This window comes from Bubalus kerabau, chromosome 15 (genome assembly GCF_029407905.1).
Source record: "Bubalus kerabau isolate K-KA32 ecotype Philippines breed swamp buffalo chromosome 15, PCC_UOA_SB_1v2, whole genome shotgun sequence".
NCBI classification, from domain to species: Eukaryota; Metazoa; Chordata; class Mammalia; order Artiodactyla; family Bovidae; genus Bubalus; species Bubalus kerabau.
Genome location: NC_073638.1, coordinates 34,906,165 through 34,924,509, shown reverse-complemented (window position 1 = coordinate 34,924,509; position 18,345 = coordinate 34,906,165). Strand labels below are relative to the sequence as shown.

Sequence of the window (18,345 nt, the reverse complement as noted above, 5' to 3'; positions counted from 1 at the left end):
CCTTGTTGCCCCTCGTGTGACTTTTTCCCACCTGGAGAGAGGGAGGGAAAAGGAGGGTGAAGGAAGTCCTTATTCATTGAAGTTTGGTTCTTGGTGTCCCTGTTTATCTCTTTCTGACATGAAGACCCAAGGGTTGGTAGGGAGTGTGAGCTAGTGTATGGCCCCAAACCCATATGGAGCCTGTTAAATGTGATGCATATATGCATGCCTGCACATTTGTAGTTGCATGTGTTTGAATGTGTCTGCGTAGATCTCCTTTTTGTTTGCATGTCTGTATATATTTGTGCTTTGTGTGTGTGTGTGTGTGTGTGTGTGTTTATGTGTGTGTGCAGGTGGTATATGTGAACCTATGAATGGTATATATTTGGGAGGATACATAGGCATCGGAATATGGGTGTTCATGCTTTATGTTTGCCTCCGTGTGTGTGTGCACATGCATGTATACATGAACTGCTGCTGCTGCTGCTAAGTCGCTTCAGTCATGTCCGACTCTGTGCGACCCCATGGACTGCAGCCTACCAGGCTTCTCCGTCCCTGTGATTCTCCAGGCAAGAACACTGGAGTGGGTTGCCATTTTCTTATCCAATGCAGGAAAGTGGAAAGTGAAAGTGAAGTCTCTCAGTCATGTCCGACTCTTAGCGACCCCATGGACTGAGCCTACCAGGCTCCTCCATCCATGGGATTTTCCGGGCAACAGTACTGGAGTGGGGTGCCATTGCCTTCTCCCGTGTACATGAGCAGGTGGATGCTTACCTGGGTGTATGCTGTGTGTTCACTTGGGTGCACATGGGCCAGTGTGTGAATGTGGCTCTACCATGGCTGCAGGTCCCCAGTAGGTGTGCCTGAGAGCACTCCACAGCTCTTTGGCAATTCTTGGAAAACGCTGTCCGCCTGCTCCCCGCTGGTCTCTGGCTCCCCGCTGGACCCCTGTGACGTGCATCTGCAAGCCGGTGAGGTGGCTGGGGGGGCGGTGGGTAGGATTGGTTTGAGAGAGATGAGATGGGAGCCTGGGCGTGAGGATGTTGCCCACATTGGGTAGGAGTGATCAGAAAGGAGGAGCTGTGGGGAGCGGACGGGCCTTCCCTTCTGGTGAGGATCAGGCAGAAGCAAACTTCACGTTCTACCCCGTCACCTACACGCACATTTGTACCGGCTCCCCCATCTCAGGGCAAAAGTCCAGGTCCTCACAGTGGCCCCACCAGGCCCTGCACTCTCCTCCCACCCCCCTTATCTCACCTCCTCCCCGCACCCACCCTCCACCTAGCTCAGCAGCACTGGCCTCCTTGCTTTCTTCTGACCCAGCCTGGTCTGTCTCGTCTCCAGGTCTTTGTACTTGCTGTTCCATTCTCCTGGAATGTTCTTTCCTCATAGACACACGCCTGACTCTCTATCTCTTTCAAGGTTTTAGTCTAACAACATCTTTCCACTGAGGCCTTCCGAACCACTCGGTTTAAAATCACAATTCCCCTCTGCCCCCACCTTGCAATCCCCATTTTCCTTCTCAACTTTCTCTCCTTAGATTCTTCACCTTGAATTTACTGTTGAAGTTGTTTAGGGATGGTCTCCCCAACCCAGAATGTCTGCCACACGAGAGCAGGGACTTTTGCCCGTTTCCTGTTTTGTCCACTTCTATGACTCCTGACATGAGGAATGCATTGCGTGAATGCCTGCACATGCTCACGCACATATATACCGCACATATATACACATACACACATGCACACACACTCCTGTGTACAGTCCCTGCAGCTGTGGGGAGGGAGGGAGAAGCTGGGGCCCAGAGCACCAGGCAAACCAGACCCCTGACCCTTGCCCACTCGTCTGTCTCCAGCCTCCTTTGCCCTGCAGGCCTGCAGCGTGCTCACGGGGGAGCTGTTTGCACCCTGCTCCACGTACCTGAGCCCTGTGCCCTACTTTGAGCAGTGCCGCCGAGATGCCTGCCGTTGTGGGCAGCCCTGCCTGTGTGCCACACTGGCTCACTACGCCCACCTGTGCCAGCGCCATGGGCTCCCTGTTGACTTCCGTGCCCGCCTGCCAGGCTGTGGTAAGCACCCCATGCTTGTGTGCCCCTGTGAGGGCCCTGGAGGAGCAGGAGCTTCAGCTCTGAGGGTCCACCTTCTCCCGCCCCCCGACTGGCTGTGGGAGACCCCAGGGAGTGGGCTGGTGGCCAGGTGAAGAGAGGGCAGCCCCAAGTCAAGGACCCTGAGGGGATGCTGGAGGGAGCACAGTTGATCTTCACAGCCCATGGAAGTGAGAAAGGCAGAGTGTGTGTGTGTATTTACACACTTGTGTATGTGTGTCTATGTGTGAGTGATGGGGTGAGTGCAAGACTATCAGGGGACGTCCTCCACTCCCCCCACAAAATCACTACCTAAGAGGAATGCCCTGCATAGAGAAGGAAATGCCAATCATAGGGTCCAGGCTGAACTTGGGATGCGATCTACCTCTGTGGCTCTGCCATTCTGGGACAGTGGGAGGCAGACTGGGTTCAAATCCCAGCTGTAACCTTGACCTGCTGTGTGACCTTGGGCAAATGTCTTAACTTCTCTGGCTCTGGGTTCTCTTCTTTATGATGGTGACCCCACTCCACAAACTTGTGGGTGTGCGAGGAAGGCAAAGCACAGTCACATTTCTCACAACAGCGCTGTCCTGTGAGGCCACCAAGGAGTACAGCCCGTGTGTGGCTCCGTGTGGACAGACCTGCCAGGACCTGGCCGGCCCTGAGGCCTGTGGGGTCGATGGTGGCAGTGACCTCAGCGGGGACGAGTGTGTGGAGGGCTGTGCCTGCCCACCAGACACCTACCTGGACACCCAGGCTGACCTCTGTGTCCCCAGGTGAGGAGGCTGGCTTGAGCTCTGTGTCAGGGGGTAGTGAAGCTGGGGGTCTCCAGAGCATATGAAACTGGGTACCTGCCTGGGCCTCTCCTGTGCCTACTTCACCTCGGTCGCAGGGCAGGCCTTGGAGGATAAGCTGGGCTTATCGGACACCCTCCCCACTTCCCACCCAGGCCTCTTTCCCCAACTCTGGCTCTTGGGTCCAGTCTGACTTTGCCACAAGACAGGACAACCCCTCAGAGCCGAGAGGTTCTCTGCCCTCATCTCCCCTCTCCTTCCACACATCTTGATTGATTTGGTATGTTCCAGGCATTTCTAGACAATTCAGCAACAAGCAAAACAGAATCCTGCCTTCACAAGAGCTCATATTCTAGGTGGTGAGACAGATAAAATAAGCAAATAAACAGAAACTTAACGGATCTGGTGGTAACAAGAGCTACATTGCCAAATACAGCCGAGCGAGCCCAGGGAGTCCTGGGGAGGGAGAGGTTGCTCTTATGTCACATGAGGTGAACCTAGGAGGAAGGCCTTTCTGAGGAGTGGCATGTAAGTGGAGATTTGAGGAAGGAGTACTCCAGGCAAAGGGGACTCGGCGAGCACCCTGAGACCTGGCTGTGGGCGTTCTCTGTGCGGCTGGAGGGCAGAGTGGAAGGGGCAGGTGGGAGGTGGTGACCTCACAAGATCTCAGGGTTGACTGGCAAGACCCCTGGTCCCCTCCAGGCCTGTTTTTTTTCTTTTTTTTTTTTTAATTTGTAAAATGGTATAACATTCAACTGAATGTGGGGGACATCAGCATGAATGATGGGGAACATATTTGATTCACTCAGAGCCCTTTCTGAGCTGGAGTCCTCGCTTGAGATCCAGATGTGTGCCGTGCCCCCACCCCTTGAGGTTGAGTGTTGTGAGCGAGGGGAGCTTGTGAGAGTTATGTGGGATGGAGGAGGAGTTAGGGAGGGAGAAGATGGTGAGGAATGAGTTGGGGTTGGATGAGTACAGACAACCCGTCCAGCCCTCAACTGCTCTGCTCCAAGGCCTGCACTTGGCTGTAACCAGCTGTTTGAGGTATGGGAGGAGGAAACACAGTCTTTGCCCTCAAATGACCTACAAAGAGGAACCTATGAAAAGGGTCGCGTAAGGATCCCCACTTTACAGATCCCCTGTAAGGAAGAGAAAGGGGGGCCTAGCCTGATGTTCAAAATATTTTAACCACCCGTGTGGTATAGGCACTGAGCTATCAGAGCAGATGTTGGGTGTGAACGCCCCTGGCTGGTTGCACGGCGGGGTGCCTGTCCTTGGTGGTCCCTGCCCTGACTCCAGAGTCACCTCACCTTTCTCCGTTCCCGGCTTTTATAGGAACCAGTGCTCCTGCCACTTCCAAGGAATGGATTATCCCCCTGGAGACAGCGATGTCCCAACTCTGGGCCACTGGTGAGCTTTCTAGTGGCATTATTATTCCTGTCTTTAAATGGAAGTTGCTGACTAAAGAAAATGCAGCTGTGTGGGACTTTCCATGAAGTGACAGCCTCCCTCTCTGCGCAGGGAGCCAGAGACAGCAGTGGGATGTCTGTCTGAGCTCCGCAGTGACCTGAGTGCAGTGACTCGGGGTCTCTGGGCCCTGCAGTGACTGGGTGGGCTGACCCCAGTGCTTCTCTCTCTCTCTGCAGCCACTGCAAAGATGGAGTCATGAGCTGTGATAACGGAGCCCCGGGTAAGGGGGATTGGGAGGGAAGGGGCTCCTTCATGGTGGTGGGATGGGGGAGACAAAGGTTGGGAGCTTGAGGACAGGCCAGGACGAGGAGAGCCCGCCCCAGGTCTCATGCCAAACCACTGTAGTCCTTGTCCTCTCGGGAAAGGCTGCAGCTTAGAGCGTGGCGTTGTGAGAGCCTGTCCCAACCTCAGCTCCACTCTAGAGGCTGTCCCTCCTGCTTGTCAAGGAGATGCCGAGACTCTGTCTCCCTCAGGGGTGACCAGCTGGGATATCTGGGCAGTCCTGACCTCCCCTGGCTCCTGGATTTCCTCCATCTGAACCATCACGTGTCTGCTGAGGCTGACTCTGTATCCAGCCCATGTGGGATGTGGGGGTCACAGCAGTGGGGAGGATAGGCTGGGTCTTTGAGACCCTCACAGGCAGTGGAAGTTGGGGTGAGGATGCTGGATGACACAGTGGTGGATTGGCCGGTGAGTGTCTTGGATGGGCAGGAGGAACCCTCAGAGAGGGCCTTGGCGGGCAGAGGATGCTGCTAAGTGTGGAGACCAGCACAGAGAAGATCAGAGAGTAATCACATGGCAGGTGGCTAAGAGCAGGGCCCCTAGACTCAGATACCCCGGCTCCACATCCTGCCCAGCCCTCACCACCTGTGCAGCCCTGAGGAGCTCACTTCACCGCTCTGAGCCTTCACTTCCTCTCTTGCTGTATAACCTGGATGCCTGCGTTCTTCCCACGTTTCCTGTGTATCCCTGAAAGTGCTTCTTTTTGTAGTTCCTGTCCTCAGGTTTCTTCTCTTTGGGACTTTTATCTCATCTCCTGTGTCTATCCCTTTCTCTCTGTCCCATCCCAGGCTTGGCATAGAACTCAGCCCCATTTTATTGATCTCCCTGAGAAAGATCACTCGCATGGTATAAGTGTACAAGGCCGACTTGACTGAAGGCTCTGGGAGAGGGAGTGGGTATATGTCACAGAAATACAGGTGAACGGGAAGTTGACTTTCCTGTTGTTAAACGTTCCCGGCCACTTTGTCACACTGCGTGGCTGTCCGCTTCCGGGCTCTGCTTCTGGTCCCTCTGGGACGCTTCTTCTTTCTTTATCATGTCTTTTGAAAGCAGAAGTGGCTTGTCTCCATCATATGGGAAAGTGGGGGATAGTAATACCTCGCAGAGTTGTGGCAGGTTAAGTAAGAAAATGCAGGTGAGGGGCCGGGAGCAGTACCCGTGAAAGGACACACCCGGTGGTGGCTGTCCTGTTGTGGCACAACACCCTGCTCCAGCCCACAGTCGTGTGCTCCTGGGAACCCGAGGGATGCCTCAGGGGCAGCCAGGGCAGCAGAAAGCCTCAGAGCCCCATCTCTGCCTGCATCCCCCAGAGGCTCGTCCCCAGGTCTCCCTGCCTGCCCCACCCTCTGCCTCCCAGGAACCCACCCCAGGCCCAGGTGTTGCAGGCATCCTTCCGAGGGTCCAGGCTCTGGCCAGCACCACCCTCTCCTCTTCCAGCTGCTGCCTGCCCAGCGGGCCAGGTCTTTGTGAACTGCAGCGACCTGCATGCCGACCCTGAGCTGAGCAGAGAGAGGACGTGTGAGCAGCAGCTGCTGAACCTGAGCGTGCCAGCCCGTGGGCCCTGCCTCTCAGGATGCGCCTGTCCTCAGGGGTATGTCTCCGTGTTGCCCTGGGTTTCTATCCCCGAAAGGCTGGCAGAACCAGGGACCACAGGGTGGAGTGAGGGGCAGAGAAAACCGCACACAGTCTTGCAGGGAGGCGCCAGCCCAGGGCTGCCCAGGTACAGCGTCATAACCAGTGAGGAATCTGAGAAAGAACAGGAGAGTGGGAAGCCAAGCCTGAGTGGTGTCTACCTCCCTCTGCTTTTCACCAATGTGTGGCCTTAGACAAGGAAGGGGCCTCGCTCCTCTGAGGCTCAGCTTTTCATCTGAAAAATGGGAATAATAATAATACCTGCTACCTCAAGAAATGGTTGTGAGAATTAAATGAGGTGCTGAAGAGGACACAATGGGTGGGTGCCAAGCCTGCCCTAGAAGTCTCATGGGCTGAAGACCATGAGAGGAAACCCATGTTTAGCTCTCAGCCTTCATCCCTGCAAATTTCTGACCACGTTGAGGGCTCGGGCCTCACCCAGTGGAAGTGGTCTCCCTCCTGGGTGTCTGAGATGCTGCCATCACAGCTGTGATGGGTTGCCTGACTTTCATGGGTTGCCTCATGGGGGTTCTGCTTGCCAAGGTGACTGCAAGGGCCCAGCGCCTCACTCTGCCCACCCCTGATGCTGGTCTTACTTTGGGTCTAGGCTGAGAAGACAGCTGGGTGCCTCGTCTCATGACTTGGCAGCATGGGGCTGTGTGCTTCCACCTGTGCAGAGCTCAGGGCTCAGCTGGGAGTCCCAGGCCAGGCCTGGTGGCCAGAGAAAGTGAGAAGAGGATCAGGGCTTCTAGGGTGCAGAGAGGAGAGAACATTCAGCTGGAGTTTTGCTATTTATAAAACACTTTGGTATAATGATGTCTTTCAATCTCAGAGCATCCTTGGGAGAAAGGAGGGGGAGGATCATTATTCCAATTTTGCAGATGAGGAATTTGAGGCCAAGGGTTGGATGGAGGGAAGTGGTCTGCCCAAAGATCCATGACCCGAATCCAACTCTGCTTAGTCCAAACCCTACCCTTCGGTTAGAGCATGCTGGCTCTGGGAGGCCTGGGGCCTAGTCCCCTTCACAGAGGTCATGATATAGGTCATGAGCCTGCCCTTTCCCAGACAAAGGCATCCACCAGGGACCCCTGTGAGGTCTGGAGAACTCGCACAGGATCCTAGACCTGAGACTCTGCATTTCTATTAATAACAAGCTCCCACAAGGTGCCAATGTTGCAGGTCTGGGGACCGTACGTTGAAGAGCAAGCCTCTAAAGCAATGCCTGACGTTAGGGATTAGTTTAACTCAAAAGATCCTGAAACCAGAGTGGGGTTCCCTTTTCAATCCCCAGGCTGTGAAGGGTAGGCTAGGATGTGAAGTTTCCAAGGACTGGGTGACCTTTGACAAGTGACATGACCACTTGGGCGACAGTCTTCTTGCCTGTGAGGCCCCGCTGCTGTTTGCAGGATTAGTCCGAGCGGACAGTACCTGAATCCTCTTCCTCTGCTCCAAGCCTCTCAAAGTTCAATCCATGCCCTGGTGCTGTGCCAAGAGCATCCACAGTCCAGAGGGCTTAGTGTTTGTCACTAGCCATGTGATCTTGGAAAAGTCACTTAATGTTTATGAGCCTGAGTTTGCTCATTCTGTGACTTGAGGGCAGTAACACCCACCGTGCAGGACTCTAGTGAGATCTGATGAAGACAAGAGCTGTGAGGAGCTGGGCGCACTAAGTTCTCCAGAGAACCTTGTCCTCTTCCCCTTGTTAGTGTTGAACCCCTATCAGCTCCTGGCATCTTTGCTGTAGTGACTCATGCTCTGCGCTAAATGCCCTCTGAGGAGTTTCCACACTCCTCAGGGGCTTGTCAAAGGGAAATTGCTACAGTCTCAACTGTAAAGGAAGGACAGGCACTTCCTGGCATCGTGGAACATTCTCCTGGGAGCTGGGATAGGGCTGCCAGTGATAAGTAACAACCCCTGCCTGGGCCCCTCTGGGTCCCTGGTCCCCCTGCCACCCTCCTAGTGTTTCGTAGAATCTCTGGGTGTGTGTATTGCTCCTGGGCCCCTGTAGGCATCTGGCGCTGTCTGTGCTGCTCCCAATTCTTTTGCATCTTGATGCTGAGCCAGGGGCTCTGGGGTCACAAGGCAATGTAGCACAGTGGTTAGGAGCATGGACTCTGGAGTCAGGCTTGTGTCCTGATTCCACCTCTTACTGGGTGGGCCAATTAACTTCCCTGAGGTTCAGTTTCCTCATCTGGAAAATGGCACAGAGTAAGCACTCTATGGCACCCCACTCCTGTACTGTTGCCTGGAAAATCCCATGGACGGAGGAGCCCAGTAGGCTGCAGTCCATGGGGTCGCTCAGAGTCGGACAGGACTGAGCTACTTCACTTTCACTTTTCACCCTCATGCATTGGAGAAGGAAATGGCAACCCACTCCAGTATTCTTGCCTGGAGAATCCCAGGGACAGGGGAGCCTGGTGGGCTGCCGTCTATGGGGTCGCACAGAGTCGGACACGACTGAAGCAACTTAGCAGCAGCAAGCACTCTATATGTGAGGGATAGCACTGTCTTCCTTTACTTGGATCCTTTTTGCATTTGCCATTTGCAAATGCCCCTGAGGAGAGACTCCCTTAGCAGTTAAGGAGAAATAGCTCCACACACTGAGGCCCAGAGCTCCTCCCTGCATATTCCTGTCTGTGGTGGGCACACAGAAGGTGCTAAGGATACACGCAGGTCTGCAAAAGGCCAAGAGGGAGCCGTGGATGGTGGGTGGCAAGGAAGGGCCTGAGGGTGAAGATGGAAGGTGATGAGCCAGTCCATCACTGGTGTCTGATTCAATTATGGGGAAAGGAAGAACAAGAAACCAATATTTATCGTGTATCTACTAAGTGCTAGGCAGTGTGCCCAGGTCTATAATTAAATTCTCTTAATGACCTTCGGAGGAAGGTGTCATTATCCCCATTTTACCTATGAAAAAAACAGAGACTTAGAAAGGTTAAATGGCCTCAGGTAGAACATAACCACATGCTTTTTTATTTTTTCCTCTAGCAACCACAATGAAATGTTGGTAATGGAGTTAAAAGAAATGTATAAATCACCAGGGACAAAGGGAATGAGAATGGGATGACAGTGGCATGAGATAGGCCAATAGTTTTTGAAGAAGGAACCAGGGTGGCTATGTAGAAACTGACCCTGCAGAGCAGAGGTTGACGCTGATGCTTATAGAGGGGAAGGCCAAGGAGAAGCAGGCTACACGGTATTGACAGCTTCAGGAACAGGACACTCCAGGCATCTCAGAAGAGCCGGTGGTGGGAGCAAGACAGTGGGATAAGTGGCAAGTCTGTGTAAGGAGCAGTTAAATGTCCGGATTCCCTTACCCCATCCAGCAAGAGAAAGACAGTAAGAATTTCTAGAAAAGTCAAATCAGAGACTTTGATCCTGGGGACAGAGGCAGGGATGAGATGCAGAGTGACAACAGGGAGATGAGTGAAAGCCAACTGGGGCCCAGCCCACTTCCCGGGCTTGGTTCCTGGGATGATGGCATCAAAGTTTTTGCCTCCCAGGTCAGAAATGGAAGAGGATTCTAATCCTGAAAATTGGCTGGGCAAAAAAAAAAAAAAAAATTCCTCCAGAAACTGACATTTTGGGGCATCCTCAACAAAATAATGACCCCCTGGCTTAAATATGGAGCTTCCAATCAATATATACGTAAAACACACAGATCGTAAGCATACAGTTTGCTGTGCACGTGTCCGACTTTGCGACCCTGTGGACTGCAGCCCTCCAGGCTCCTCCACCCATAGGATTCTCCAGGCAAGAATACCGGAGTGGGTTGCCATTTCCTTCTCCAGGGGATCTTCCCAACCCAGGGATCTAATCCACTGCATCTCTTGTGTCTCTTCGCATTGGCAGGCAGGTTCTTTTTTTTCTTTTTAATATAAATTTATTTATTTTAATTGGAGGCTAATTACTTTACAATATCGTATTGGTTTTGCCATACATCAACATGAATCCGCCACGGGTATACACGTGTTCCCCATCCTGAACCCCCCTCCCACCTCCCTCCCCGTACCATCCCTCTGGGTCATCCCCGTGCACCAGCCCCAAGCATCCTGTATCATGCATCCAACCTGGACTGGCGATTCGTTTCTTATATGATATTATACATGTTTCAATGCCATTCTCCCAAATCATCCCCCCCTCCCTCTCCCACAGAGTCCAGGTTCTTTACCACCAGTGCCCCCTGGGAAGCCCCATACAGTTTGCTGAGCTTTGACAAATTTATACCCTCTTGTAACCCACACCTCCATCAAGATATAGAACACTTCTTCCCCCTCAAAAAATTTCTTGTGCCCTATGTCTTTTCCCAGTTGGTATCTCCCCGTACCCCTTCACCATAGTTCTTTATTTTTGGCATAAATAGGCTCTACCTGTTCTAGAACGTCATGAAAATAGAGTCATACAGTATCTACCCTTTGATGTCTGACTTCTCCTTAGCATATGTCTTTGATCCATTGTTGCATTTCCCAGTCATTTGCTTCTTTTTATTGCTCAGTAGTATTCCATTGTATGAATATATTATAATTAAATCATCCACTCAAATGTTGATACATATTTAGGTTATTTGCAGTTTGGGCTATTTTAAATAAGGCTGCTTTCTCTTGGAAGAGCACTTCAGTGTGGAATTGATCGGAAGGGTAGATGTACATTTCACTATGTAACAAATTGCCAAACTATTTTCCAAAGAATTTGTACCATTTCACATTCTCATTGTGTGTGAGTTGTGGCTGCTCTGTATCCTAACACTTGATGTTTTCAGTCTTTCTCATTTTTGTTATTTTAGTGAGAACATAGTCAAATAACATTATGGTTTTAATTTGTATTTAATTTAATTTGTATTTAATTTGTAATTGATTAGTGGTGAGTACTTTTTCATTTGTTGTTTGATCACTTGCATATCTTCATTTGTAAAGTATCCAGTTAAGTCTTTTCCTCACTTTTTATTTAGCTGATTTTTTAAAAAAATTGAGTTGCAGAAGTTCTCTATATATTCTGGATGCAAGTCCTTTGTCGGATATATGTATAGCAAATATTTTCTCCTAGTCTGTGGTTTGCCTGCTCATTTATTTAAAAAGTCTTAATATGTCCAAACAGTTCTGATGAGCAGAAGTTTAAAATGTTGGTGATATCTACCTTGGCACTTTTTTCCTTATGATGCTGTCTGTGTCCTAAGACATCTTTGCCATATTCCAAAGATATTCTTCTATATACCCTTTAGGAGCTTTATAAATTTTGCTTTTACATTTGGGTCTATAGTCTATCTAAAATTATTATATTTTGGTATCTGCTATAAAATGGAGTCACTTCATTGTATTTTTTTCTGATGGATATCCAGTGGTTCTAGCCCCATTTAAGAAGGACTTTCCCTGTTGAATTGTTTTGGCACCTTAAAAAAAAAATCAATTGACTGTATAAATGTGGGTCTATTTCAGGACTCTTTCTTCTGTTTCATTGATCTATTTGTCTGTCCTTAGGCCAATATCGGAGAAGGCAATGACACCCCACTCAGTACTCTTGCCTGGAAAATCCCATGGGCAGGGGAGCCTGGTAGGCTGCAGTCCATGGGGTTGGGAAGAGTCGGACAGGACCGAGCGACTTTTCACTTTCATGCCTTGGAGAAGGAAATGGCAACCCACTCCAGTGTTCTTGCCTGGAGAATCCCAGGGATGGGGGAGCCTGGTGGGCTGCCGTCTATGGGGTCGCACAGAGTTGGACACGAATGAAGCGACTTAGCAGCAGCAGCAGCAGGCCAATATCACTCTGTCTTGATTTCTGAAGGCTTATAGTTAAGTCCTGAAATCAGAAGTTGATAGTGCCCTGACTTTGTTCCTTTTCAAAGTTTTTTGGACATTTCTAGGTTTTTGAATTTCCATGTAAATTTATGATAAACTTGTCAGTTTATACAAAATGGCCATTGGAATTTTGACTGGGATTGTGCTGAACCTGTAGATCAGTTTGGGAGAACTGACATCTTCATACTAGTGGGTCCTCTAATCTGCAAGTAGGTCACTATTGTTCCACTTCCTGGGCCTTCTCCTTCTTTAATTTCTCTCAGCAGTGTTTCCTAGTTTTCACCCAGAGGTTTACGCATTTGTCATTGAATTATTTATAGATATTTAGTGTTTTTGCTGTTCATCCCATAGAAGCTGTCAAATTTATAGGGACATCAATGATAATTTTTTTGGCCTGTTTGTTCTATCATTAATGGAGAAAAATGTTAAAATCTCCAACTATAATTGTGCTTTTGTCTTTTTTCTCCTTCAGTTCTGTGAATTTTTGCTTCTGTTTTTGAAGCTCTGATACTTGGTGCATGCCCATTTAATATTCTTATGTTCTGCTGATAAACTGATTTTTTAAAATTAATTTATTTATTTTAACTGGAGGCTAATTACTTTATAATATTGTGGTGATTTTTGCCATACAGTGACATGCTGATTCTTTTTTTTAAAAAATTATTTACTTATTTGGCTATGCCAGGACATGTTGTGGACATGGGATCTTTGGTCTTTGTTGCTGCATGTGGGAGTCTTTTTTTCTTTTTCTTTTTTATGTTGCAGCATATGGGATTTAGTTCCCTGCCCAGGGATCAAACCCAAGCCCCCTGCATTGGAAGTGCAGTCTTAGCCACAGGACCTCCAGGGAAATCTCGGACTGTTATTATTATGAAATATCCCTTTTTATTAGAGTTAATGTTATTTGTCTTGAAGTATACTTTGTGTAAGTTTAATATAGCCACTCTGCCTCTTATAACTAGTGTTTACATGGTATCTTTTCCCATCATTTTGCTTTTCATTTATTTGTGCTATTATATTAATATTTCAACTATATCTTTAGGAAACAGAGTACAGTTGAGTCTTGCTTTTTTAGCCAGTGTTACAGTTTTTCCCTTGTAATTAGACAGTTTATGCATTTGATTTTAATAATTGGATTGAATTTAACACTACAATCTTATTTGTTATTTGTCTTTGTTTTTTCTTCTTTTCTTTCTTCTTTTGGGTTAAGTAACTTTAGTCTCCTATTTTTTCTCCTTTATTTCATTTAAAATATATATATTAGTATTTTTAATCTGTATATTTTTTAATTTATTATTTTTTTGGCTGCACTGCATGATATGTGGAATCTTAGTTCCCCAACCAGGGATCCAACCTACGCCTCCTGCATTGAAAGTGCAGAGTCTTAACTATTGGACTGCCAGGGACGTTCCTATATCCTGATATTTTTTGTTTTATTTTTGTAGTTCTCTAAAGATTACAAAATGTATCTTTCATTTATCACCATCTACTATGAATTGATGTTTTCCCACTTTATGTAGACTACTTGCAACAGTCTGCTTTCATTTACTTCCTTCTTGTCCTTTTTATTATTATTATCATACATTTTACTTCTACGTGTGTTAGAAACCCCACAATTAATTGACATTAAGTGAAAGTGAAAGTCACTCAGTCGTGTCTGACTCTTTGTGACCCCATGGACTATACAGTCCCTGGAATTCTCCAGGCCAGAATACTGTGGTGTAGCTTTCCCTTCTCCAGGAGATCTTCCCAACCCAGGGATCAAACCCAGGTCTCCCACATTGCAGGCCGATTCTTTACCAGCTGAGTCACAAGGGAAGCCCAATTCACATCCAGTTGACATTAATCTTGCTCTAAATGCTCAATTATCTCTTAAAGAAATTAAGACATAATTTTAAAAAATATTTACCACCATATTTTCCACTTTTGGAGTTCTTCATTCCTTCCTGTGGATCTGAGTTTCCATCTTCCTGAAAAATTCCCTTTCACATTTCTTTCCAGTGCAAGTCTACTAGTTACTCCATGAGCCACCTTGGTAGAAGGGCCCATGCCATGTCCATGGTGTGTTCATTAGTGTACAGCTAGTGTCCATGGGACAGCTGGCATCCAGCCTGGCCAGGGGGGTGTGGCTGGTAGAGCCGAGCCTTGCTTCCTGATGGATGGCAGGGACTTCTGAGCTGGGCCAAGCCTGCCTCTCATGTTCCAGTTGCTGAGGTAGTTCTGAACCTCACTGGGCAGGAGCAGGATGGTGGTAGGTACACGGTCACTGTCTTCCAGGGTAAATGCTGAGAGTCATCCCAGGGCATCCATGTGGCTACCAGGTCGTCCACAGGTGGCAGAGATGGAAGGGTGCTCTCCTGACCATCTGCCTGCTGTGTGCTTTCAGCCTGCTCAGACATGGGGATGCATGCTTTCTGCCAGAGGAGTGTCCATGCACTTGGAAAGGGAAGGAGTACTACCCTGGGGACCAGGTCATGTCTCCCTGCCATTCCTGGTAAGTGAGGGCCCCATCCAGGCTCTACTTTTTGTTGGGGCTGAGGGTGGATATGGGATGTATGATTATGAGTACAGTCTAGCATTCCCCCTTCAACCATGTTCATATTTATCTTGTGTGATTGTGTGCTCCGTAGGGGTTTGTGTATATATATAAATATATGCACAGAAAGAATTTGAGATGTTTTTGTGACTATAAATATCAATGTGAGTTTGTTCATACGTGTATATGAATGTGTGTGCATGTGTATTTGTAACCATGATGATGTGTTTGTGTATTTATATGGATGTGTGTCGGTACATGTCCAAAATGCATAGACTGCACATGTGAGTGTATATGCACATTCATGTATATGAAAAAGATGGACATTCAGATCATGCTATCCCCATGATGAAATCCTCTAAACGCTCCCTCTCTCACTGTTAGCAAAGCTACCATTCTTACAGTGGCCTTCTAGGACCTACAGGATCGGAACCTCTGTTACCTCCCCGAGCTCCTCCTTTCCTCCTCCTCTCTCTATTCTAGCCATGTTGTCTTCCAGAGTGTTCTTCAGGACCTTTGCAAAGGCTGTACCCTCTGTCCAGGACACTGTTTTTCCAAATGTCCATATACTTAATTTTCTCACACCCATTAAATCTCTGCTCACCTGTCCTTCTGTCCATCTTATTTAAAATTGCAACCCACCCCCACACACATTCCCAGTCCTTCTTATCTTGTTCCTTTCCCCACATAGCACTCATCACCTTCTAACTATTACCCACTCGGGGCTTCCCAAGTAGCTCAGCAGTGAAAGAATCCATTTGCAATGCAGGAGATGCAGGCTTGATCCCTGGGTTGGGAAGATCCTCTGGAGGAGGAAATGATATCCCACTCCAGTGTTCTTGCCTGGAAAATTTCACGGACAGAGAAGCCTGGTGGGCTACAGTGCCTGGGGCCACAAAGAGTCGGACACAACTGAACAACTGCACACACACACACATTACCTACTCATGCTTATTTATTATTTTTTATTATTTAGTGTGAATCTTCCTCTTTTAGAATACAAGCTTCACAAAGGCAGAAGATTTTTTGCTGTTTTGTTCACTGATGTAGCTCAGACTCCTAGAATAATGCCTGGAATATGGTAGATGCTTATTACTTGTTGAATGAATGAATGATTGAAGTGGCAAAGAGAGTGTGGATATTGGAGTTGAATCAATCTCGGGTCAGTCTTGGCTCTGTTATTGATTGATTTAACCTTCTGAACCCCAGTGTCTCTTGCATAAAATGGGGACCCAACCTCATATCCTTTGGGCCTTTGTTGGAGGTCGATGATTGTTGACACTCAGCCCAGGGGTACATAGTGGGTACTCGATGGGCAGTGGCCTCACCGTGGGTGCTCAGGGTGGGGGCGGGACATGCCCTGTGAGGGGTCTGGGCGCGTGTATTTCAGTGTGTGCCAGCGCGGCTCGTTCCAGTGCACCCTCCACCCCTGCGCCTCCGCCTGCACGGCCTATGGTGACCGGCATTACCGCACGTTTGATGGGCTCCCATTTGACTTCGTGGGGGCGTGCAAAGTGCACCTGGTCAAGGTGAGCGCCTGCGTATGTCTGCACAGTTGGCTCCATGGGTCCCCAGAGCAGCTGACGCATAATTGGATGGTTGGGGCGGGAGGATCTAAGCCCTGGTGTTTGGCAATTCAGAGCCTCAGAGAGGTGCTGAGGAGCAAGATCAGGGCTGGACAGAGCCCACCAGTTATAAATACCCCAATGCCTGTCCACTCACCATTATAACCTTCCTGGGTGCCAATGGGTTTTCTGTCTGTTATAGTAAAAACGAATACTTTCTGGGCCCTCATTAAATGCCGGGTGGTCTACCAAGCCATTTTAAAGCATTATTTCACTTAATTCTTACAGCAACCCTAAATGACAGAGTTTATTGAGCCCATGTTAGAGATGGAGCAAATTGGGCTGAGGAAAGTTGGTATCTCACCCAGGTCGCACACAGTCAGTGACAGAATTGGGGTCAAGCTGGAACTAAGAAATCTGACTGGAGAGTTGGTGTGTAAAGGAGTCATGTGTTAAAGCCACCAGCTCACGCAGCGGAAAAGGAATGGTGATGTAGGAGAACATCTTAGAGGCAGGATCCCCTCCAGGAGGAGAAGAGGGTACCAACAGGGCAGGTGGGAGAGGCCTCAGGCCCTTTGGCTAAGGGCCTGTCCATCTCATCAAATAATAGTAATAGTAATACCTTTTATGGGCTCCCCTTGTGGCTCAGCTGGTAAAGAATCCGCCTGCAATGTGGGAGACCTGGGTTTGATCCCTGGGTTGGGAAGATCCCCTGGAAAAGGGAAAGGCTACCCACTCCAGTATTCTGGCCTAGAGAATTCTATGGACTGTATAGTCCATGGGGTCAGAAAGAGTCAGACACGACTGAGCGACTTTCACTTTCACTTTCAATACTTTTTATGGAATAAGCCCTATCTATGGCTCAGGCACTGTGCTGGGGTTTTTCATATAATTTAAATGATTCCACAAGACAAAGGTGATAGACCTTGTTTTATTTTATTTGTTAAATCTCAAAGGCTTTGCATGCTCTTCGCTAACATTTAAAACAATGGAGAGGCATATATTAAAAACGAATATCCCTCTTCGCATCTCTTCTGTTCCTGTTGCCTGCTGAATAAGCACTCATAACAGACAGGAGTGAATCCTGCAGGAACATGAGCAGGATTCCACAATCTGCTTTCATCACTTGATAGTATACTTTGGACATTATCTCATATGTTTGGTACATTTCTCTTCTTTCTGTAGAATTCCACAGAAAGGATGTGCTCTAGTTTGTTTTATTATCCACCAGTATTTAAATACTCAATGAATACTTGTGTAGATGTGTCCCTAGACTCTTAGAAGTAGAATTTTTATAAAAGTTATCCCTTTAGAATGTTGTCTGGTGCAGCTGCTGCTGCTAAGTCGCTTAAGTTGTGTCTGACTCTGTGCGACCCCATAGACGGCAGCCCACCAGGCTCCCCCGTCCCTGGGATTCTCCAGGCAAGAACACTGGAGTGGGTTGCCATTTCCTTCTCCAATGCATGAAAGTGAAAAGTGAAAGTGAAGTCGCTCAGTCGTGTCCGACTCTTCGCGACCCCATGGACTGCAGCCCACCAGGCCCCTCCGTCCATGGGATTTTCCAGGCAAAAGTACTGGAGTGGGGTGCCATTGCCTTCTCTGTGTATGGTGCAGATTGCCCTCCAAAAAGGCTTACACTACCATCATCAGTGTCTGTAAGACAGTGCTCCTTCCCTCACACTCCTGTCAGCACCAGTCGTTCCTATTATATATTCATTCATCAAACACTTTTTGGAGAGTCCCTACATACACCAGGCACCCAAAACAAAACTAAGCTTCGGAGAACTGAAGTAAGTTGCCCAAAGTCACACCACTCATATGAAGCAGGAGTGGGTTGAAAACCAATTCAGAGTCTGCATCCCTCTACCCCTTGCCTCTCAACAGAATCTCTTCTCACCCTGGTTTATTGCGCTAACTTATTTCTCCCCAGAGCACATCGGATTTCAGCTTCTCTGTGATTGTAGAAAATGTAAACTGCTACAGCTCTGGCATCATCTGCAGGAAATTTATTTCCATCAACGTGGGGAACTCACTCATTATCTTTGATGACGACTCAGGAAATCCCGTAAGGCCCGGTGCAGGGAAGGTTGTATGGACAGTTTGCCAGTTGATAGGGGGCAGAAAAGGATTAAGGACTGGCTTCCTTACAACAGCCCTTTCTCTTGGAGCCATTGAGTGATCAGCCCAGATTGAGTTCCTTGGTCATGGCCAGGGA

General features: G+C 48.6%; 1 protein-coding gene across 1 annotated transcript in view; it reads left to right on the top strand.

Moving 5' to 3' along the window:
* The window catches only part of OTOG (otogelin), an 83,686-nt gene that overhangs the window by 18,666 nt on the left and 46,675 nt on the right, over positions 1 to 18,345 (top strand). Inside the window, exons 18-26 of the mRNA XM_055547484.1 lie at positions 826 to 950; positions 1,832 to 2,044; positions 2,643 to 2,835; positions 4,189 to 4,263; positions 4,500 to 4,543; positions 6,043 to 6,196; positions 14,416 to 14,523; positions 15,956 to 16,094; positions 18,061 to 18,195. Coding sequence (XP_055403459.1) covers positions 826 to 950; positions 1,832 to 2,044; positions 2,643 to 2,835; positions 4,189 to 4,263; positions 4,500 to 4,543; positions 6,043 to 6,196; positions 14,416 to 14,523; positions 15,956 to 16,094; positions 18,061 to 18,195 — 1,186 coding nt within the window. The remainder of the gene's footprint in view (positions 1 to 825; positions 951 to 1,831; positions 2,045 to 2,642; positions 2,836 to 4,188; positions 4,264 to 4,499; positions 4,544 to 6,042; positions 6,197 to 14,415; positions 14,524 to 15,955; positions 16,095 to 18,060; positions 18,196 to 18,345) is intronic.